The 24,001-nt window shown below is 48.7% G+C and overlaps 1 protein-coding gene across 1 annotated transcript; it reads left to right on the top strand.

The window, feature by feature from the left end:
- Window positions 1-6,845: 6,845 nt before the first annotated feature.
- Window positions 6,846-19,842, top strand: KRT77 (keratin 77). The gene is given in 9 exon segments (XM_061122550.1): window positions 6,846-7,412; window positions 13,184-13,398; window positions 14,609-14,669; window positions 15,170-15,265; window positions 16,253-16,417; window positions 17,880-18,005; window positions 18,131-18,351; window positions 19,056-19,090; window positions 19,538-19,842. Coding segments are annotated over 9 exon segments (1,791 nt in total).
- The last annotated feature ends 4,159 nt before the right edge of the window (window positions 19,843-24,001 follow it).

The following is a 24,001-nucleotide window of genomic DNA, read 5'->3' on the forward strand; positions in this document are numbered from 1 at the left end:
TTTGCTATGATGTGGTGAAAGTGTGTCAGTCTCTCAGCCATGTTCAACTCTTTGCGACCCCACGGATTGTAGCCTGCCAGTCTCCTCTGTCCATGGAATTCTCCAGGCAAGAATACTGGAGTGGTTTACCATTCCGTTCTCCAGGTGATCTTCCTGAACCAGGGATCGAACCCAGGTCTCCTGCACTGAAGGCGAATTCTTTACCATCTGAGCATGGGGCCTTCAAATATAAAGTTAGGAGAACTGTCATAGACCCTGGATGGCCCTGTGACAGGTCACCCCTGACCCCTACCCCAGGTACAGCACAGAATCAAGGCAGACCCAGGAGGACTTGTGTAGAACACAGGTTCAGTGCAGGGTCTGGGAGGTTCGACTCAAACCAGGGACATGCAGGTAGACAAACGTGAGTGTGTGTCTGAGTACCTTCTCTTTAAAGTGTGGTCCTCATCAGCATAAGAGACTGACAAAGAATGTCGGATAAACAGAAAGAGAGGACACACCTTCTGGTGATCCCAGAAACTCTTTGCTAAGTAAACGCACAGCTGCCAAATGCTCACTGCCTAAAAAAACAAAACATGCAACTGCAGCTTTGACAGTGAATGTTCTAGCTCTGAAGTGAAAAGCTTACCTGCACTAGTCTGATGCCGACAGACAGAAGCCTGGCAACTGCCCATCGCAGCCTGTGCTTCAAGGGGGTGTAGCCTCACCTTTCAAAAGCAAACCCACTGTTGGCTACACATCCCCCCAGGCAGTGATGCAGTGTAACACACCTTTAGCCCAAGGACAGAAGAGATACTTTTGACTTGTTTCAAACAGATTAAAAACTTGCCATTTTCCTTTAAGTGTATGATTAAAGAAAAGCTTTTCTGTATCTTTTGTAGGCTTAGCAGTATATCACAGGGACTTCTCCCGTGATCCAGGTGATCCAGGGGTTAAGGCTCAGCGCTTCTAGTGCAAGGGGTGCAGGTTTGATTTCTGGTTGGGGAACTAAGATCCCACACGTCGTGCACTGTAGCCTAAAAAAAAAAAAAAAAAAAAAGTTGAATGTCTTTTAAAAACAAGACGAAACAAAGAACCACAATATATCACAGATACATATGTTCCTGCTCACAATGACTTTCCCATTTGTTAAGGTAAGATGGATGGAAAATACAATTTGGTTAATAGGTATGTGTGTATGTTGTGTAGCACCATAATAGTTGTGAAAACAGATGCTTTCTTATTTGCTAGCACTCTGGTAACCGTTCTTAAAGAATTAACTCATTTAATTTTCAGAGAGGTATGCAGCATTCTTCTTTCCACTTTACAAATGAGGAAACAGAGGCAAGAAAGAGAAATGAACTTATCCAGAGGGAGATAATTCAAACTCTAGCAGCCAAATGCCAAAGCCGCCCTAAACTGCCTCATGAAACTGCAAGTACAGTGGTAAGACCCAGACTTTGGAATCAGGCTGCCTGGGTATGATCCATCCTAACTACTTGCAGTTTCCCACAAGCATCATATTTCCCCCAAGAACTTGGGATTCTGGTCCTCACCCCACCACTACCTAGCACTGAGACCTTGAGTCTTTCTTGTCTCTCAATCGGATCCGACATGTAATGGCATCCTCTGCCTAGACAACCCCTGTTTATGGCAGGAGCCTTTCTGTTTCTGTTGGAATTTAATCCACGTCTAACCAGCAGCATTATTTCCCTTCAGGCCCACATCTGCACAGGTGCTTCCTCTGCCTCAGAGATAAGAGAGAGCTGCCAGCCTTACAAATGGGCGTACACATAGTTGAGACTTCCAACATGTTGGATGGAGGAGTTAATTTGCCTGGAACAAAATTATCTCTGGATCTTGGCCAAGAGAATATACAGGGCTGCTCTGAGACCTTGTGAGGGCGACTGGCCCAAGGACACTTCTTAGATTTTATGAGAATGAAAGACTCATCCTTAGTTTCCAGGGCAGGGTGACATTCTAGTCAAAAGGATGTCATAAGTGGGGTCCTGGCTGATTTGGGGCTTCAGGAGGAGATTGAGGCCTTAGCTGTTGCCCCTAACAGTCACTCTAACCCAGAATCGGGAGAATACATGGGTGTTCTTGCATGACTAGCTCCATCTTCCCACCCCTGCATTAGGGCCTGTTGGAAACTGGAGGTCGAGTTCCCCATGGGTCCCATCTCTCCCAGGCTTCAGAAGCCAAGAGGCTGCCAGGAATTTCTCCTAGGCCTCTGGTTCTTTTTTGGATTGGGAGGGAGGCTATTCAAGCTCTAATTCTGGCTGCCCCAACAACTTTCCCCTGTAGCCTTGACCAAATCCTTTTCTTTTTTGTGCCTATTTCCTTCTCATAAAATTAAGATGCTGGGCTGATGGTCTTTGTCGTCTGTCTAGGTCTGATACTCCACAGGAAGAATATTGGTCTAAGGGTGTGGGAAGCCCAGGTTAGGAATTTCAAATCCATCCTAGGGGCTGCTCTTCCTGATCCCTGTCACATTACTGCCTCCCTCTGGTGCTCAGGGTCCCCAAGGCTCTGATTTCAAGATTAATGGCCCACATACCTACACTAGGACTTTATCTCTCCCCTCCTCCCCAAGTTGGGGCTGGTAGTGAAATTCTCCCTCTATTCCTTTCTCTGACCAAGGGGTCCTGCCTCTGTCCTCATGTCCTGCCCCTCTTCCTTGCTGTCCTGTAATATCCACCTCTGGACCTAGGAGATGCAGAGTGAGATGGGGAGGGTTTTGCAGGGGCTGCCTCAGCCAGTCATACCAGCAACTTCTCTTAAACTCTGCCTCCCACTGCTTCCAGAGGCTGTGATCGGGTAGTTGATAACTGCCCTGGGCCTCACCCTCTTGGTAGCCCTGGGTTTCAGTACCTGGGAGACAGGCAGGGCCAGCTGGAGCCCTCAGCTGACTTCCTACTTTCCTTTTAAGGACAGCACTGATGGCAGATGAGAAGAGATATGGAGAGGAGGCGGGGAACCTGTCTCTCCAAAGACCCCACCTCTTCTGCAGTACCTGTGGGTTCTGGAGTAGGGGTGCCTGGGTTTAAATCTCCATTCCACCACTTTCATCTGTAAGTTCTCAGATAAGATACTTGATCTCTCCAAATCTCCTCTTCCCCATCTGTAAAGTGAGGGTAAGAATAAGAATACCTCCCTTATAATGTTGACTTACAGATTTAATGAGATTATCCACATTACAGAACCAGTGCAGTGCTTGGTCCATTGAAAGCCCTTGGTGAGAGGTTGACTATTAGTGCTATGATTATTATTCTTTTGTCTTCAGACTGAATGGAATCTCAATATTCTCAATCATCCTTCTGCTTCCTCCAGGTCAGTGGTTCCCAAATTTGTCTGCCCATTTAAACCACCTGGAATTTAAAAATTCCAAAGCCTATACTACTCCCCAAATGAATGAACCAGTCCCTATGGGTGGATAGAGGCATCAGTGGTTTTTGAAGTTCCTGAGGTGATTCCAGTGTGTAGCATGTTTAGAAACCATTACTCTGTGCTGTCCAACCAATTGAAGGGTTTTTCTGTGGGGACAGCAATTTGTCATAGAAACCTCATCCACTGTCTACCATTTTCCCCAGGTCAATCTTCTGGACAAGTAAAATCTCTCTTGTTTCACTTTAAGCCAGTTTTCTTTTGTGCTGAGGGAGTAGAATAGTTTTCAGCCTACACCAAAGGCTCAGATAGTAATATTTGCTGAGTTCTCCTTGCTCCAGCCCTTCAAGGGAGTGATAGCAGCTCACCAGGGATCAGCCAGCTCTCAGGAGTTAGACGGGGGTGTTGGCACTGGATGCTGGCAGCTAGTCACAGCTAGGGACCAAAGAGGTTTTCTAAATTCTGCTTTCTGGGGGTTCCTCTTCTATTTCATCACAACTGACCAAGTATACATGTTCAGTATGGGAGTAAATGTAAACCTGAGCTTCCTGTTTAGTTGGCGGTAGAGACACACATGAAAGGTTTAATTATGGGCATTCTTCATAGTAAGGGTTGAAAGCGAGTGATGCAAAAAGCGTCGTAGCAGGTGACAAGTTGGCTCAAGTGGTCTAGAGTCTTCAGGAAAGGCTATGTGAAGGTGAGGGGGCAGGGGTGCCTGAACCCACTTGTATGACTCTCTGGAGTTTCCATATTTGATCTCAGTTATTCACTAGAGTCACCCTGTGAAGCTAGGGTGATTATCCTTTTTTTGCAGACTAGGAAACTGAGGCTCAAGGAGCTAAGTGTCCAAGTCATGGGACCAGGAGCGGGCAGAAATCCAGGTTTTGAGATGTCCAACTCAAGGATTTTCCCCACACCATTGCTGCTTCCTACCTGGGTCCCATCATCTTTTCTCCACTTATCCTGCTTTCTCTGCCTCGACCTGACTCAGAATCCTTGCCTTCAGGCCACTCTCTCACTCTGACCCATCCCAATCCCTGGGTCCCCTTTTCTTCCTCTGCCTACTGGTTTTCTCCTGTGTCTCTTGGACCCAGGGGCTGAGGCTTGGCTTATCTTTCTTACCAAGAGTTCCCTGAGGGGGTTAGGATCAGGACTAGGGCTGTGCAGACCTGAGTTGGCCAGACTAATGTGGCAAGCATCCTGACTTGACTGGGACTGTCCTGGTTTAAGCACTGAAAGTCCAGGCAAAGAGGGGCTATTGGTCAACCTGCCAGCATCCGAGAATGGCTCTATCTATGTTTGTTTAGTATGTTATAGTTCTTTGTGCTTTTTTACTTGTCTTATGGGATTGACTTTGTGAGGAATAGATTCTCTGATTTTTTTTAAGTTTCTGAGGTTCTACAGGAGGTGACTTGCCTAAGATCACAGGTCTGTGAAAGCAGAGCTGGGTGCTGCAACCAGCTCTGTGACTGTAAATTTTAAGCTCACTTTCTCTTTTACATAGAGTCTACTGGAGACTGTCCACTAAACAATGGCCCAGCAGTTAGGAAGGCATGGAGGCTGCCCACAGAGCCCCTCCCAGCCCTGGGATGTCGCTCATTGGTGCTCCCCAGCACTTATCTTGCTCTAGCTGTTGGCAGCTGGGACTTCAGTCTCAGCTTTTGCAAAAGTATTTACTTATTGCACAAAAACAAAGAAAGACATAGGAAAAAAAATCCACCTACAATCCTTAATAAACCAATTCACTTCCTATGCTACTTTTTAAATTTGCCTTCTAGGTGTTCTTAATTTTTATGGGTTCATAGCACAGACACCATTGTGTATTTCCTCATTTAACATTGTATCATTCTGTAATGATAATTTTAGATAATTGTATCAAAGTGGCAAGCCATCATTTAGTCATTTTTCTGAGTCTGGACGTTTAGGGCTTTTCCCCCTCAATAATATTTGTCATTGTTATAAGTTTTGGATGAAAGTCACCATCCATTTAGTTCTAGAGTGCAAACACACATTTTTTTTATAGGCTGACACTGATGCATGTTGAATGAGCTTTGCCTACACTTGCTGTCTGGGGTAGTGCTTTCCAAAATATGGTCCACAGGTGCTTTGTTACTGGTTTGAGAGGAGATACATATAAAATATGAGAATAATCACTTAGAAACAAATTGAAAATATTTTTCCTTTTAGCAATGGAACAGGTTTGGGGCTTTGTTACTGGTTTGAGAGGAGATACATACAAAATATGAGAATAATCATTTAGAAACAAACTGAAAATATTTTTCCTTTTAGCAATGGAACAGTTTTGGGTCTGTTTAACCTAAAAATTAAAAAAAAATGAGGCTTGTATTTCATATACCTTAAAGAAAATCTCCTTTTGGTTTTCCCAGGTGGTTAAGTGGTAAAGAATCCACCTGTCAATGCAGAAGATGCAGGTCAATGTGGGTTTGATCCATGTGTCGGGAAGATCCCCTGGCTAAGGAAATGACAACCCATTCCAGTATTCTTGTCTGGAAAGCTCCATGGACAGAGGACCCTGGTAGGCTACTGTCCATGGGGTCGTAAACAGTCAGACATGACTGAGCACGCATGCACACAAAAGAAATCTCCCTTTAAGGGTAATTCATTTTTATCCTATTTCACAAAAGCATTGGTCTACAAGAGGTTGGGATGGGAAAAGAAAAAGAAAAAAGAGAGATCTGAAGATAGTTTGTCTCTTGGTCTAGAAGACCATGTTAAGTCCTGCGAGATGCTCAATGAATCTACCACCACAGACCTTTGGTGCCATAGGACCTCATCTGTCTTCCACTTGAGGAGCCCGAGTGTATGGAGTGACATATGATGCACTCAGAAAGTGTGGGCAGCCTTGGGCAGAGTCCCCTGCTTTCACTCGCACTCAATGACCACAATACTGTGATCAAGATTTGGGTGATGATAACGGTGGGGAGCAGAACCAGGGTGTAGGAAGATTATTACTGTTGCCCTACCAGGATAATGCTGGTGAAGTCTCCACCCTGGTCCTAGCTGTGGTTGCAAGGAGACAGGACTCCCCCTAGATTTGCCCCAGATCTCCTGGACACACCCCCAAACCAACAATTCAGGGTGGAGTTTCTTAAGAAGATATCAAGATTTGGGGGGAAAACTGTATAGAAGTTTCCAGCTACTTGACCTGCAGGGACTGTTGCATTCTGATCTCTAAATGGCAAGAGATGAATGATAAATAATCGAGTTGGGGAAGTTTGTCTGTAGCACGGTTTCTGCAACTCATAGGTGTGAGATTTTAAACAGATGTTGCTGGCAAGGCAAACTAAACACAGATACTCCCCTCCCAGGCTTCAGAAGGTGCCCAGCCCAGCAAATGCATGTATATATAGGGACTGAGCCAGACCTCCCGCCAAAGGAGTCATAGCTCCTTCCCTCCCTGCTCTCTGCCTCCTTTTATTCCCTTTCTCTCGTCTGCGTCTCTGGATGCTCCAGGAGCCATGAGCCACCAGTTTAGCTCCCAGTCAGCGTTCAGCTCCAGGAGCAGGCGGGTTTATAGCGCTGGTTCCTCTGTGGGCTTTGGTGGTGGGAGCCGGGCTGTGAGGTCCATGTGTCAGGCCCGAGGGAGGTGTGGCGGTGGTGGTGGTGGGTATGGGAGCCATGCAAGGGGGTTTACCTCCAGGAGCCTATACAATCTGGGTGGCAGTAAAAGCATCTCCATCAGCCTAGTGGGGAGAAGCGCCAGTGGTTTCTGCCATGGTGGGGGAGCAGGAGGGGGGTTTGGAGGAGGCAGGAGCTTTGGAGGTGGTGGTTTTGGGGGTCGTGGCTTTGGAGGTGGTGGCTATGGAGGAGGTGGTCTTGGCGGTGCTGGGTTTAGGGGTGGCAATTTGGGGCTTGGGGGCTTTGGTCCTTCTTGTCCCCCAGGGGGTATCCAAGAAGTGACCATTAACCAGAGCCTCTTACAACCACTTCACCTGGAGGTGGACCCTGAAATTCAGAGGGTTAAGATGCAAGAGCGGGAGCAGATCATGGTTCTGAACAACAAGTTTGCCTCCTTCATTGACAAGGTGAGTGCCCCAGGGGCAGGCAGTCTCTGGGCTCTGACCAAATGAGCTTGTACCCTGCCGCCTCTCACCACATTGTCTCTGGTGGTGACAGTCACTTCCAGTGTGTGTGTCCTGGGACCTTAAGAAAGCATGGACTTCATTTAGACCTCAATTTGACTTCTTGAGGGGTTCATCTTTATCTTTTCATTTTGGCAGGAAAGCAGATCCAAGGAATGAAAATACCCATCAGACAAAATACATGATGTAATCTCTCTCATCATTTTCACTTTCCATCCATCCATCCATCCATCCATTCATCCACCTACCCATTTATCCATTTACTCATTCATCCATATACCTCTTCACCCATCTACCCATTCACCCACCCATCCACCTACCCACCTACATAATCATCCAGCCCACAAACATTTACTAAGCATCTGTTATATGCCAGACACTCCAGGTGTTGCAGGGTGACAAGGACACAGGTCCTGCCCTCAAGGAGCCCCAGATCTAAAGGGAGGAGGATTGTGACAGTGTGTGGGAGGTGTGTTGATAGAGACAATGCTCTCTGGGCCATAGCACAAAGGAGGGTGTGATGAGCTCTGGGCTGATAAAGGTCTTGAAGGTGGAGAAAGAGTCAAACAGGTTCTCAGGGCAGAGGGAGTTTCCAGGCAGAAGAACCAGGAGGCTGGAGGGGTTGACACTTTTAGGAAATTTCAAATGGTTACAATTTCTGGAGAACATGGCACAAGAGAGGAAGGAGAAGGGAAGTGGAGACGGAGACAGAGCAGGGGAAGAGAAGCAAAGTGGGCACAATGCAGCAGAACCAAGCTGATGACTCTGGTGGGGATTGCTGGGGGTGAAAGCCAATACCCTGCTGTATAGGATTCTGTCTGAGTTCCTCATTTTAGCTCATCCAGGGCCAAGAATAGGCCAGACGGAGCCAAAATAAACCCCTTCTCCCTAGTTTAAACCTTAGGTTGGATTGGGTCAGGTCCAAACCACCAAGCAGGGGCTCGTAGAAGAGATATGGAAAAGACCTTCCACCAGCATTTCCTTTTATCCAAAGGTGATGGAGGCATGGAAGCCACTGGAGGCTCCCCAGAAATTTCTTTACCTTTGGGGATGCTGGGATCCAGAGACCCCTGCAGGCTCAGTGACATTCCCTCAGGCCTCATAGAAGTTCAGTGTTGAGGCCAAAGCTTGACCTATCTCTGACTGCAGGGTAGCCATCGCCAAAGTCCACCGTTGGTCTGTGTACTGGCCTCTGATATCTGGGTGAAAGCTGGGGCCAGGACACAGTGGGTGAGTTGGAGGTGGAGGGATAAGAATGTTGAGGTCCAGAGGCAGCCAAAGAGGAATTCAACAGATCAAAGTGCTTCTGACTGCTTCTGATCACCTTGGATGAGGCATTTGGCTGAATATCATCACACCTCAGGTATAGGCAGGGACTAAGAGGGCTTGATGGGAACAAGGAGATGACAGATGAAGGAGACACCACTGAAAGGTCAAGCCAGATCAAAGGCAGGAATTGTTGAAGTGACCATGGGCAAATGATCTCCTGAGACTCTGATTTGATTGTGATTCCGGCCATTAACCGGAGAAGGCAATGGCACCCCACTCCAGTATTCTTGCCTGGAAAATCCCATGGATGAATGAGCCTGGTGGGCTGCAGTCCATGGGGTCGCTAAGAGTCGGACATGACTGAGTGATTTCCCTTTCACTTTTCACTTTCATGCACTGGAGAAGGAAATGGCAACCCACTCCAGTGTTCTTGCCTGGAGAATCCCAGGGATGGGGGAGCCTGGTGGGCTGCCGTCTATGGGGTCGCACAGAGTCGGACACGACTGAAGTGACTTGGCAGCAGCAGCAGCCTGCCATTAACAGGACATCTCTTCAGGTTTGTGGCATGGGGCTGAGGGCAAGGTTCAAGTGACTATGGCTTCCTGCCCTTCCCTAAGGGCCTGGACTGTGATGACCGTGAGGAGAGTACTTATCCAGGAGGGCTCTGGCCTGGCTGGAAGAGAGAAGGCTTCTATCACAGTGGCTTCTGACCCTACCTTCTGACCTGATCTTCCTGCTTTTGTCTTTAATCTTGTATAGCCTATTCTCAGCATCACACCAGTGCCATCCTTTAAAAACATACCACATCACTCCTCCGTTTGAACCCTCTGTTGGCTTCCTGTCTCATCAGAAATAATAGGCACGATCTTATAAGGTCCTATATGATCTGGCCCTCTAACCCGTAGCTGCTACTAGTTCCTGGCTTGCTTTTGTGAGACTGAGGCCACATTGCTGCTACTGGGCAGAACCACTCTCAGGCTGCAAGGTTTAGTGAGCAGAGTGAAGGCAGGAGCTTAGCTCACCAAGGTACCACTCAGCACAGTGACCTTGGACACCTTCCCTGACTCTACCCCTGTTTTCCTTTTGTTCACTGGCACACTATTGCATCCCTCATCCTCCTGTACCCCACCATGGTCCTGCCTCAGGGCCTTTGCACTTGCCATTCCCTCTGCTTGGAACTCCTCCCTCCGAGGAGTGGTCCAGCTGAACCCCTCATTTCCTTCAGGTCTTTGCTCACACACCGCTGTCTCAGTGAGGCCTCCCTGATCTCCCTATGTAAAGGAGTACCCCATATCAGCATCCCTACTCCCCATCGGTGTGTTACTTTTCTCCATGGCCCCTACAGCCATTCAACACACTGTATAGTTCACGTTTGTTTCCTTATAGTCATCTCTTCAAATAGATTGTCAACTTTTGGAATGCAGGGATTTTGTCTGTTTTATTTATAGCTGTATCTCCAGCACCCAGAATACTGCCTGGCATTTGATAGCTGCTCAATAAATTTGTGTTCAATGAAAAATTGAGTCAACCCTTCAGGTGTCAAACTTGGGCTCTCAGAGAGTGGGAATGAAGACAAAGGCTATTAAATTTTTTTTTTTTTTTAGAATCAATGGCAAAGGAAAGGGATCCCAGGAAAACAGGATGAAGGACCCAGTTCTTCCCACAGAGACAGTGCCCTGGCTTTGTTCAGCTGAGCTTGAATCCTGTGTTTAGGGCAATGAGCAGGGTGGATGGTCTACACTAGCAGCAATGCTAGTGTCCTAGCATTTCATTAGCCCATGGTGTTTATGAACTGTCTTCTCTGAGCTGGGAGCTATGTATCTATGGGTCTTAGCACCTGGTGTCCACTGGAGAAGAAAGCCTGCCTTCTTGGGGCTCACATCCCATTGTAGGGAGGAATGTGCTAAAAAACAAAAGACTGAAATCATGATAGATGGCACGGGGAAAAGAACAGGGGGTTATGAAGGGGAGACCCCAGGGAGTGCCACCCTGTTGAGATCTAAAGGGAGACTAGAACTTTGTCAGGCAAAGGGTTGGGGAGACCTAGGCTGCTGGAGGCACTAGGAGGTGATTGGAGTGTCATTTGCAGGGGGAGAGGGCCACAGGCGGTTGAGTGGGGTGTGCTTTACCCAGGAAGAAGTTTAACTCCATGTGATGCTAAGTTTGATCTGGGTTACCTGGGCTTCTCCTGAGTACTGCTGCTGGGACACAGCCCAGCAGTGTTTGGGGGCCCCTGGGGAAAGATCATGATGGCTTTGAGTGATTTTTATAGCGGTTAAATCTCATGAAAATTGCCTGGCACCCCCTGAAGTCAGCTTCTGACTCTGCAGTTTGGGTGACCAATGAAAGCCATAGTTTCTTCGCCTGGGGTGGGGGCTCGGCCTAAACCCCTAGCACTCAGAATTGTCCCACTGCCCCCTCATTGTTTGACATGGAGCTTCCCCGTGGGACCATAAGATCCTTACCTCTGGTCCCCACAACACAGAGCATTGAACGAGCGCCCAGTCTCTCCCCTCCCTGGGATCACCACTAGAGTGACAACTGGCCAGGTGGCAGGGATTTCTCACGGGGATGTCACAGACCGGGTGGACAAGCTGTGAGGGCGGCTGCTTTATCTCTTGCTTTGATAAAGCTAACAAAAACGAGCCATGGGAAAGAGTGTTCTCTGGGCACATTCCAGCCTACAGTCAGAGCCAAAGGAAGTTAACAAGGGCTGGCTGCTCAGATGGACAGTCTCAAGGCTGGGAATTCTGTCCCCCCTCAACTCCTTAAGCATTGTGAACTATCTTCATGGTTCTGTTCTGACAACACAAAAGAGTGTGTTAGCTTCCTCCCCCACCACTCCCCACATCTCCTGGGCGGATCCTGGAGGGCATGTGTGTGTGTGTTTGTGTGTATGTGGGTGGGTATGTGTGGGTGGGTATGTGTATGTGTGTATGTGTGTGTACACACACCTGAGCAAAACATGGAGAAATACACTGTCCTTCACTTAAGGCACGGAAGGGGAGGCTCCCCCTGCAGGCGGGTGGTGGAGGTAGGACAAAAATTGATCATCACCATGGGAAGGACAGTCCAGGACTGGATCTGCATAGCCAGCCAGCTTTCTGGAGCCTGTACTTGACCTTTGTGTGCACAGCTTTGGGGGAAGAAGCAGTGAGAACACAGGGTGAGGTCTACTCTCCATCCTCTGTGCTAATGTAGGAAACTGCAATATGGGGATTTCCCAAATACTAGTTCGATCCCTGGGTTTGGAAATACTTATAAAAGCGTTTATTGCACAGTAATGAGATTAGTTATGGCTCAGGTGGTAAAGAATCTGCCTGCAATGCAGGAGACCTGGGTTCGATCCCTGGGTTGGGAAGATCCCTTGGAGGAGAAAATGGCAACCTGCTCTAGGATTCTCGCCTGGAAAATTCCACGGACAGAGGAGCCTGGCAAGCTACAGTCCATGGGGACGCAAAGAGTTGGACACAACTGAGTGTGCACACACAACTCACACACAGGCATCGTCAAAGTCCTACTTTGGGGCATTAGAACGAGTCACATAACTTAAAAAACATACTTACTTTAAAAATTCTGTCCAAAATTCTTTTCGCTCTTAGGTTATTACAGAGTATTGAGCAGAGTGCCCTGTACTATGCAGTAAGTCCTTGTTGGTGCCTATTTTAAATATAGTAGCGTGTATATGTCAATCCCAAACTCTTAATTCAAGAATTTGAAAAAGAATAGATACATGTATATGTATAACTGAATCACTTTGCTGTACAGCTGAAACTAACACAACATTGTTAATCAACTACACTTCAATATAAAAACATGGCTAAAATTTCACTTAAAAAAAAATTCTGTCTGGGTTATGAGAACATTTAAATGAAGTGACCTTCCTGAGAAACACACTCGGCAGCAGGAGAGGTGGTGGGTTGCAGGATGGGGGCACCTGGGCTAATGTGTTCAGGAATCGGTTTAATATTTGAAGCCAAAATTATTCCTCCCCTTCTCTTACTTTCTCTTCTCCTCAATCACATAAAGTGTCTCAGCCATAGAGAGACATGAGCCCTGGGTGTGCCAGAGTTTCAGATGCTCTGGGTCACCATTTCCTGAGGTTGGCATGGGGAGCTGAGGGCGGGGATGGACAACTCTACCATGCAAGCTGACAGAACCAAAGGAAACAGGGTACCACTCGGATGGAGGGGACTTGCCTTCAACAGCAGAGTTCAATTGGTGTAATTTTTTGGCAGGTTGACCTTACAGTCATTGGTCAACCATCAGAAGCCGTACTGTATTCATGCATCCTGGTCCTAGAAAAAGAGAGCCCTCTGACCCCCGGAGGGGTGTCCTGATTCTCTGAGGTCTGGATATGCTATGGGGCTGCACCTGCTTCTACCTGTGGGAGTGCTTCTTGGACCCAGGGCTTGGGGGTGAACTTGGAGGTTTTCTGTTCTTAGGTGTGATTTCTGGAGCAGCAGAATCAGGTGCTCCAGACAAAATGGGAGCTACTGCAGCAGGTAAACACGTCGACTCAGACCAACAACCTGGAGCCCATCTTTGAAAGCTACATCAGCAAGCTGCAGAAGCAGGTGGATTTTCTCAGAGCGGAGCAGATGCGCCAGAGCTTGGAGATCAGGAGCATGCAGGATGTTGTGGATGACTACAAGAACAAGTGAGGCTCCAGGAGGAGCAAAGGGGTGGGGAGGAACAAGACAGGGGAATGGTTTATGGGGCAAGGCTTACTGTGAATGGGTGAGGAGTGGCGGGGCCCTGGACATCAGGCGCAGCCAGGCAGGCTCTGCACCACTGCACAACTGCATGGGCACCATTTTGCACACGGTAGCCCCGGAAAGATGATATTGCCAGTCAGCTCTCAGTTGTATTGGGTGGGGAGGGGAAGCAGAGGATCTTCATGGATGTTGGAGTCACACAAGCCTGGGTTCCAGTGTGGGCTTCATCACTTTCTGACTGCCTGCAAAGGCATCTTTCTAAGCCTTTGGTTTTCACATTAGTAAAGTAGGGATAGTGAGTACCCTCCTTGCTGAACTATTGTGAGAGGGAGATCTGTGGCTCTCAAATTTGAGCATGCATCAGCTTGTTGAAATCAGATTGGTCTGGGATGGGCCCAGAGACCTTTTATTTCTAATATGCTTCCAAGTGATGCTGATGCTGGTGGCCTGGGAGCCACATATGGGGAATCACTGGTTTAGATAAAATATTCTTAATAGTTCTTAGACTGTTTTTGCACATATGAAGCACTCAACACGCACTAGCTATTATTAGTAATAATGGTAGGAGTGACATGACTTGCTTAATTCTAGGTCAGCTGCTCCTGTCCCATACAGGCAACTGAGCAGCCTCCCCCCTGCGCCTCCCCCCCCCGCCCCCGCTTGCTGGGGCTGTAGGGTGCTTCTCTTAACATCACCTTGACGTGCTTACTGCATTGAGCAGTCACATGTGTGTGAGTCAACAAGGGGGAAATGAAATGCACACTGAAGGTGATGGGACAGAATGGCAGGTGAAATTTTTCTCTCTTTTAAAAAATTTAGTAAAAGTGGTTGTTATTTAGGTTCTCATTTAAAAAAATGATCGAACTGGACAAACGTACAAAGGTAAGATATTAAAATAAAAAGGACATTTTGGGGATGTTCTATGTGGCTCTAGATTTTCCACACTGGGGGGTTGTGCCCTCTGTTGACCTGGAGAGCCAGGAGATGGCTCCAGCTGCTAGTCAATGAGAGTGGCAGGCCCTGGCAGGGGACAGCCAGAGTCCAGGACCATAAAAGTTTGGGTGATTCCGAGCTTCCCACTGCAAGGAAAAATCTCAAGGAGCCGAGGTCAGCCCTTGCAGCCTGTCTGTGTTTCTGACCTCCCCGCAACAGGTATGAGGAAGAAATCAACCGGAGGACCAGCAGCGAGAATGAATTTGTTGTCCTGAAGAAGGTGAGGGATGGGGGTGTCCAGAGGGGGACTGTGGGTTCAGGAGGCTGAGAAGAGGCAGGGACTCCTTTGGGATGCAGTAGAATGGAGGGGTGGACAGGTGAGTTTGGGGGCCAGCTTGTTGAGGGTGTTCCCGAAATGCTGGGGCCCTGACCCTGAAGCAGTAAGTCTCAAAAGTGTGTTGCTAATGTGAATCTTGAAAAGTTTTTGAGTTTTTAATCTCTCCAGGGTCCTGAAAGTGGAATTAAATTAATGGGCAGCATGTGAGTGTGTTGTGTGGGGGCCTTAGGACCTGGGGTGTTTTGCATGACTGGCCAGGATGAGGAGCTGATGAAAGCTTCCTTCTGGCCAGGAAAGCCCAGGTTTGCCGGCCCTTTATTTGACTGAGGGGAGGAAATTTGCAGGCTAGGAAATAAACCCAGAGAGGCTTTGCCATTTGCCCAAGGCTGCCAGACAGCTGGTGGCAGGGCAACCAAGTCAGACGGTCTTCGCTTACTGTTCAGGATGTGGATTCTGCTTATCTGAGCAAAGTGGACCTACAGTCCAAGGCAGACACCCTGAATGAGGAGGTCGATTTCCTGAAATATTTATTTCAATCGGTGAGTCAATATCTCAAATATTTCTATGAGATAATGAGCTCAGGTCTCATAAGAAACCCTTCTCTTCTCTACATCTGTCAGGGGGTGTGGGCTGTAAGAAGGGGAGGTCTGACACCCAACATTACCCCCTGGGGATCCCTCTCCCCAGTCACCTCAAGTCTGCGGGCCTGGAGTCAGAATCGTTTCAACCCCCAAAGCTCAGGGTTCCATGTGTGGGGCCTTGGAGATGGGAGGTGGGAGATGGTGAAACAGTCTCTGCTTCTGTCTGGAAATGAAGGTTAATGCCCAGGACATATGGGGTAAAACCAACCAGACAGCTTCATCAGCACTGGGGAGTAGATAGGCCCATCAGGGAACTCTGCAGAAGAGGGCAGTGTGGGTCTTAAAGGGAATGCAGATGAAGACTGGAGAGGTGCGGATAACACACTCCTCCCAACCCTGGTCTAACTTGGAGGCGCCTTCTCTGGACTGCATGCTGTGCTGGGAGCTTTACTGGGTCTTGGGTATCTCCAGTCTATAGATGAGAGAACAGGGGCACTGAGAGACAGTTCCTTGCTCAGTCACCTGGCTGGTTAGCGGTGGAGCCCAGATACTAAAGCAAGTCTGAGCGTCTACACACATGGAATCCTTTCTGCTGCCTCTGGGAGCTCATGTGATCTTAAGGAACAAGTCTGCCTGGCTGGAGGTCCTGCTCAAGATAGTGATCAAGCCAGAGTAAGGAGGGATGGAGGGTCCAGGAAAGGCATGATGGGCGGCTCTGAGTTCAGGCTCCCTTCTCCTCTGAGCCTAGATCCAGATGCCTGTACCTTTAGTGAAGGTCCCTCTGGGCACACAACAGTGATTCTAAGAGCTCTTCCTAGAGAACTTTTCTCTCTCAAGGCTTCCTCAGAAAGCCTTGGTGGTGGTGGTGGTGGGGGGGGCAGTAGAGGGAAACTGAGGTCCTGGGAGGGGACTGGAAGAAATCAGCCTGTGTTCCATGCCTTGCAGGAGCTGTCTCAGATGCAGACCAACATCACCGACACCAGCGTCATCCTGTCCATGGACAATAACCGCTCCCTGGATTTGGACAGCATTATCGATGCCGTGAGGATTCAGTATGAGGAGATTGCACAAAGGAGCAAGGATGAGGCTGAGGCCCTGTACCAGACCAAGGTGAGCATCTCTATCCCCAGCCCAGGCCTGGTACCCCGAACCGAGCATACCTCCCAGAACTTGTATTGTCTTTTTCTTATTTCTAAAGTAAAACATGTTTGCTATAGAAAATTTCAAGATTACAGCTAAAGATTACTCATATCCCACTACCAATATGAATATGTCAGCATATTTTCCACTCGTTCTTTGTAGCTAACCTTTATTAAAAACTCACACATATCAGGCACTGCACTAAGTCCTGTTATACACAGAACTTCATTTACTCCTTACAACAACGCTATGAGGTAAAGATTCTTTTATTGTTTTACCAATAACAGAGCATGAGGTTACCAATTTCCCTTGGCTCTTATGGTTTGGAAGTAGCAGAGGCAGAACTTAATTAAATTCAGGTGTACCATCTACACATCCATGCTCTCAGCCACCATGATGTTTTCTTATTTTTTCATAATGATATCTTTAAAAATATCTTTTTATATTTTTCTATTTTGTTTATTACTTGCGAATACCTTTCTCTGACATTAACTATTTGACATCATTTTTAAGAGCAGTGTGGTACTTCATGGTAAGAATATGTCTCCAGTTTTCAGATAAACATCTTCGTAGCTAAATTTTGGGGCAAATCCTCAGTGACTTGTTTAACATAAATGGACTCGGAACTTTCTGGAGGGCGAACACTGCAGTTAAGAGTCAAAGGCCGGTCACTAAATTCTGAACAGCTGGCGCTGGAGATTTGCTTTGTGGATTACTTGTGACCAACTCCAATCGTGGCTGGCCTCTATCCCACTGTCCTGTAGGCAGGTGTTCTGAGTGCCAGACGGGGGAGACAGATGGTCAACAGTGAAGACTTCAGAATGCAGAGATGCACTCGAGCCCACGCTCTCCCTTGTTTTCTTCAGAGGCACCCCACTCTGCTTCCTCTGTAACAGTCACTGAGCCCCGGTTTTGCCAACGGCCTGCAGGCGGAGGTCCTCATGATGGGGCCCATAGACACAGGAATGGAGGTAGAGAGGAACATGTGAATAAAGAGGGAACATGCTGAGGGCCTCTGAAGAAGTAAGGTCCTGAGTGTTAGAGAAATCATTCTGGAAAAGGGGAGGAAGGAATATGGTGGGATGGGAAAAGTGAGAGGGGCCCAGTATGGGCAAAGTTTAGATGTGGGAAAAAGGAGGTAAAAAGTTGTATCAAGAAGTAGGTTTGTCTTGTTTGGTTCTGATTCTGAAACTCTGTCTCGAGATATAGGTGCCTCTGTGTGTGTGTGTGTGTGGTGTCACAGTTCAAATGAGGGAGGTTTGGTACAAGTGTAAGTGTGTGTATGGGGGATCACAGCTCTAGGGAGGCTCACTCTGGGACCTTCCCTAGGGGAGAGCAGCCTTGGGCAGGGTCTGGGAAGGCAGACTCACTCTTTCCTGGAGAAGTGTGTGATGAGCAGCAGGCTGACCATGATGCTGCCCTTGACCCTCAGTACCAGGAGCTCCAGATCACAGCGGGAAGACATGGAGATGAGCTGCAGACCAGTAGGACAGAGATCTCCGAACTCAACCTCACCATCCAGAGGCTGCAGGCAGAGATTGGCAATGTCAAGAAGCAGGTGAGATGGATGCTCAGGGTGGCTCTCTCTCAGAGAGAGCTTCTACCTCCCATAACCCTCTGCCTCATGAAGCTCTGGAAACTCATGCCCCACATGGTTCTTCTCCTTGACTGTCTCCCGAGTAGATCGAGCAGATGCACACCATCATTTCTGATGCAGAGGAGAGGGGACACCAGGCCCTCCAGGATGCACAGCAGAAGCTGCAGGACCTGGAGGCCGCCCTGCAGCAGTCCAAGGAGGAGCTGGCCCGCCTGCTGCGTGACTACCAGGCGCTGCTTGGAGCTAAGCTGTCCCTGGACGTGGAGATTGCCACCTACCGCAAGCTGCTGGAGGGCGAGGAGAGCAGGTGGGCTGTGTCTCCGGGCCAGAGCGCAGGCAGGCTGCAGCCCTGGAGCAGTGGGATTTTTTAGAGAGTCCCTATTTATACAATCCCAGCTTTCCTGGGAATTGGAGAAGGCAATGGCACCCCACTCCAGTACTCTTGCCTGGAAAATCCCATGGATGGAGGAGCCTGGTAGGCTGCAGTCCATGGGGTCGCTGAGTCAGACACGACTGAGCAACTTCACTTTCACTTTTCACTTTCCTGCATTGGAGAAGGAAATGGCAACCCGCTCTAGTGTTCTTGCCTGGAGAATCCCAGGGACGGGGGAGCCTGGTGGGCTGCCGTCTATGGGGGTGCACAGAGTTGGACACGACTGAAGTGACTTAGCAGCAGCAGCAGCAGCTTTCCTGGGAAGATGGGTAGCTCAGGGTGAGCAGAAACGTTCAAGTCAGAAGCAGAGGATGTGTGAGTGGGCAGCGTCATTGTCATCATTGTCCTGTTCCCCAGCGCAATGTCCCTAATACCACAACTTAAGCCACCGCAGCCAGGTGGTGACCCCCAATGCTAAAAGGCTTCACGAAAATGCTTCAAATCCCCTCTGCCTGCACTGGTTCCCTGACCTCCCTGCTCCCAACACACCTCCCCTGCTCCTGATGTCTCCTGGCTGATGATTGCTTTCCTTCAGGCTTTGCGGATAATACTGACTGTGTGCCCCTTGGTTTTTACAGGATGTCAGGGGAGCTGCAGAGCCAAGTGAGCATCTGTAAGTAGCAGAGCCCAAGATTGGGGCTGGTTGGGGCTGGGGGAGGGAGGGCCCATGAGAAGACTGGCCAGCAGAAATCTGGCAGCAGGCATTTTGTGTCCAGTCCTACACAAGGAAAAACAAAGTAAGCAAGGACAACTGCACAGCCCAGAGGAATGGGTTGAAATAATATACGACCTTACTTCTCCTTTATTTTGATTTTTATGATGCCTAATAATCAGAAGTGGCTTAGAATTCTTCAGGGTGTAGCAATAACGAAAATGCGCCCTGACATCCCTTTGTATTAGGAGGAATACTTCTGAAATGGGGGAGACTTTCATCCATCCTTTTGGCAAGTCAGATGCTGCCAGTGATGAAGGATGTAGGGGGCTGCTCCGAGGGCAGGTGCAGGCAGGTCCGCCCTGCCCAATCCTCTGACCCCCGTGTGGGCTGTCCTTGCCCCCACAGCTGTGCAGAGCAGCCAGCTCACTATCGGCGGAGGTGCCCGGGGCTCTGGAGGTTACGGCGGAGGCGGAGGTTACGCCGGCGGCAGCAGCAGTGGAGGCTACGGCGGCGGCGGCTTCCGCGGGGGCTCGGGCGGCTACGGAGGGGGCTCTCGAGGGGGCAGTGGAGGCGGTTATGAGAGCGGCGGTGGGAGCCACGGAGGGATTAGCATAAGTAGCAGCAAGTACTGGGGCAGAAAAGGCGGCACCTCCGGAATGCAGATAATCCAAACGTCTACCAGCACCTCCCACAGGCGAGTCCTGGAGTAGAGCGCCAGGCTTCCGGGACGCCAGCCTTCTGCAACGCCTCACAAGCACTGCCTCCTGCCCGCCACCCGCCACGCCCTTCCTGACCCCCATCCCCTTACCTTTTCCCGATGGGTCTCAGCAGTTTTGCCAATACATTCCACTCTAGACAGGGAATCAGGTGGATAACCCCAAACAGAGATCTCTATTTGGAGGGCACTGACCGGTAGTCCAAACACAGCCGGGCACATTCTCAAGTCAGATGCCTCAGCTGGCCCTGTTTCTGTCCTTGGGGACACTTGCAGATTATGGAGAGTTGATGTCGAGTATACCAGGTTTCTCACTCCAGGCTCTTTTTCTCACTCCAGGCTCCCCTTCTTGCACCTGGGCTTCTCTGTGAGTAATCCATTCCTTAGGGCTGGGGTTCCCAACCTCCAGGATCTAATATTAGCTTGATGACCTGAAGTAGAGCTGATATAATAATAGTAGAAATAAGATACACAATAAATGTAATGCAATTGAATCATCCAGAAACCATCTCCCCCCACCCTCTGGTCCAGGGACAAATTGTCTTCCACGAAACTAATCCCTGGTGTCAAAAAGGTTGGGGAACGCTGCCTCAGGGGACTTGAAAATGAGGTCTTTGGGTGAGTAGCTGAGGACAAGGCAGGCCAGCTTGGTAAGGAGAACTTTTGTGCCAGGGGTCAATTCCTGCCTCTTGGTCTGTAGCCCCATCCATTGCTGTTGCTGGAGAGTGTGGATTTACCCATCTGACACCTGTGAGTCCTGTCTAGTCCTGATTCTGAATCTCTGTGTCAGGAAACATTATCCCTTGGGTTAACAGCCCAAGACGGGGTATCCAGAGAGCAGAAATGCTTGTCCACAGGGAGGACTGTAACTAGCAGTGAGTGAAGGAGTCGATGGACTGCAGTCTGGCTCTATTCCGTCCTGACTTCCTTTAGAAGCTCCATTCTTTGGAAGTGTGGCCCTCCTGAACTCTGCTTCATAATGACCCTCTGGAGAATTGCCCAGCAGGCTGGGCACATTCAGCCCATCACTGATCTGTCCAGGTGCTCAAGCCCTGAGGAGTTTGAGAATCACGCTTGGGTTTTGGGACGGTTCAACCCTGAACTAGTGTGCAAGCTGCCAGTTGTTAGCACGGTATAGCTTCATGCTCTTCCCAGATTGCAAAGTCCCTCCTGACTCCTGTTCTCTGTGATTCTCTCTTTGTGAGACTCTGACTGTTTATTTTGGGTCTCATATAAGATACTTGAGATATGCTGGAGAGGACAGGATGGGGAAAATATGACCAACTAAGGGGGCCTTGTGGACCTTGAGAGAGGGCTGGCTTTGCTACTTAGATCTGGATTTACCTCTGCTTGTTCGCTGAGTCCTAATACGATATTCATGTCAGTGACACTCTTGAGGCATCTGCTGGACTCAGTGTGGGTTTCCTAGGAAGTACTGTGACCTCATCATCTCCTGGTTGAAGGTTGTACCTTGAAGGGCTTGACATTTCTGGTGTCTCTACAATAAATTTTCTGTGTTCTCCAAACTGCTATTTGATCACATGAGTTTACTCTTTTTTTTTTTTTTTAAACTTTCTGCAGGCTTCTGGAATTACTCATAATTGAAAAGTAAAGTTTACAGCTTTTATTAGTTTTTTATTGCATGAGTAATACTTGATCCTCAAAAACCTTGCACACACAATCATACTAATATAAACCTTAAAGTGGCTGATCTTTGAAAAGTCAGTTACACATTTGTTCAGGAGGAATTTGTTTTGCTCCCATTGTGCGGCAGGCAGTGGCCTATGCACTGGGAATGTGATGTTGAATGAACACATTTCGGAATCTGAAGGCACTCACAACACAAACGGGGAGGGTTCAGTGGGAGAGGAAATTGGAGTGTGGGCCCCCATGGACCCCCTGGCCTGAGGGTGGAAGCAAGGCCATATTGAGGACAGGGGCAGACCCACTGCACAGGAGCAGTGGGGACCACAGGCGGTGACACGCTGGGGAAGGGAAGTTTGGTCCCAACTTGAAGGGCTGGAAAGTAGAACAAGTGGGGGAACAGAGTCAGAGCAGCTATGGACATGGAGTCACGGAGGGGCCTCCAGACAGGGGAATGGTCTGCTCAGAGTCTTGAAGATCAGAAAGTGTGAAAGTGTGTGTGACAGGGGACAGCCAGGTAGGAGAGACTGAACTGGGGAGAGAAGAAGCTGAGGCCATTAACTCAGCAGAGTTTATGGTCAGGGGTGTCTTTAACTGATGTCCCCAAGGGAGGCAGAGATGCAGAAATTCAGGGTGGATCAGGTTAAGCCATCACCTTATCCTCTGTGATATTTCTGAGTCCATGTAAAGGAGTCACGTAAAAGATGTGACCTGCTTTCTCATTCTCTGAAGGAATACAGATGGCATTTGGATATGGGAGTCATTCAAACAGACCTGCAACTCATTCTGATGAGACATTGTGTTCCCATGTGTACCCCCACATTCTCTTGGAGAAGTTTCTCCCCATCTCACCTGTCTTGGAGGCAGGCCTGCGGGGCAAGAACTGGGAAAGGGAAATGTGGGCAGAGGGGCTGCCCAAGGGGAGGGATGAAGGGAGCAGACAAATACAATTTCTACACGTCAAAGTCAAAGAGCACAAAGACCAGGATGGGAAGACATGGATAAACAGCAGTGAGTAGAAACATGATTGAAAGTATTCAGCTGACGGTGACAGCACATGAGAGAGTAGTGAACTGGCTTCGAGGACAGGCATGGGGACCAGGAAGAGTATAATGTGCAGAGCCTCCTTTTTCTCATCTGTAGAAACAGCCTAGAAGAGATGACCAAGATGGACAGGTGGGAACGCAGCAGATTTGGCTCAATATTAGAAGCATCTTTTAATTGATCCTGATGTGAGAGAGGCCACATGGACTTAGCACATTGTAAGCAGATGTTGGCTAACCATTTGGCAGGAGGTTGAGGGAGGGAGTGAAGGATGGGTGGGGTTGTGTGTATGGCAGCATTTCACGTCTTTGTTGCCCTAAGAGTTTGTGCAATGAAGCCTGAGAAAAAAGGAATTCTACTCTCTATTTTATATTTGGGAAAATTGAGGTCAGATGCCAAGGAAGGATCACGTCATGGAGAGGCCAAGAGCTCTTTAACCAGGACTGTTTTCTGGCATCACCAGACCTATTTCAGGGTGTGGATTTGATTATCCCTGGGATCATGCACGTGTGTAGGATGTATATGATGTTCTTAGGGAATCCAAATTGGCTCTGGAAAAAAATACAAGGGCAAGGCCAACCAGAGGCCATCTTTCCCATACTTCTCCTTCTGGGCAGGAGTTGGGATTGACTCAGAAAGCATGGCCCTGCCTTTTCTTTTCAGAAGCCCTGACCATCCCCATTATGGAAGACTAGGGGGCAGATGGAGGGAACTATGTGCCTGAATCCAAGGATTCTTGGAACAGAGATTCTACAAAGCAGTGAGATGTGAAGGTCAAGGAGAAGGAAGGATCTTGTACTCTAAGGAGAAGTTTCACAGGATATTCTGGGGCTGAACAATGGGGCTGGGCTCAGAGACCAGAGGAGGTTTCCTGGTACAAACATTGTTTCTGTTAGAGACAAGGAGAGATCCCATCAGAAGCAAATGCCTCTCATCTTTAGCTCATCCTGGTGAAAAACATGAATGGGGCCACAGTCCTTTACTATGTACAAAATGCTTTCACATGCATTCTCTCAGATGACCCTCACTGGCATTGGGAAACTGCTGTGGAGATCACACATGGTCCCTTCCACGGGCCATAAGGTGTGCCATCCCTGTTTCTGGTCCACGCTTTTCCTGCAAGGCAGATACTCAGAGGGAGAGCCAAGCAGACCCATCCACCCACCAGCAGAGGGGCAGACAGGCGGGAGCACGGCACCCAGGGCAGAAAGACTCCCAGGGAGAGTGTGCTAGCTGACCCTCCCTCTGAGAGGCTGGGGCAGGGCGGGGAGCTCTGGGAATCTAAATGTAATCCCACCAGCTTCTCATCTACATAGATTTCTATCTTGAGACACAGTGAAGAGGAGGAGCAACCACGGCTCAATAAAATTCTCACTCTGTCTGACAAGGCATACGTTTCTGGGCTGGGAAAGTCTTTGGTTTAAGGAAGTCTGTAAAGAATGTCGCCTCACCCTCAGTGACTGGCC

The sequence above is a fragment of the Dama dama genome, chromosome 3 (assembly GCF_033118175.1).
Source record: "Dama dama isolate Ldn47 chromosome 3, ASM3311817v1, whole genome shotgun sequence".
NCBI lineage: Eukaryota > Metazoa > Chordata > Mammalia > Artiodactyla > Cervidae > Dama > Dama dama.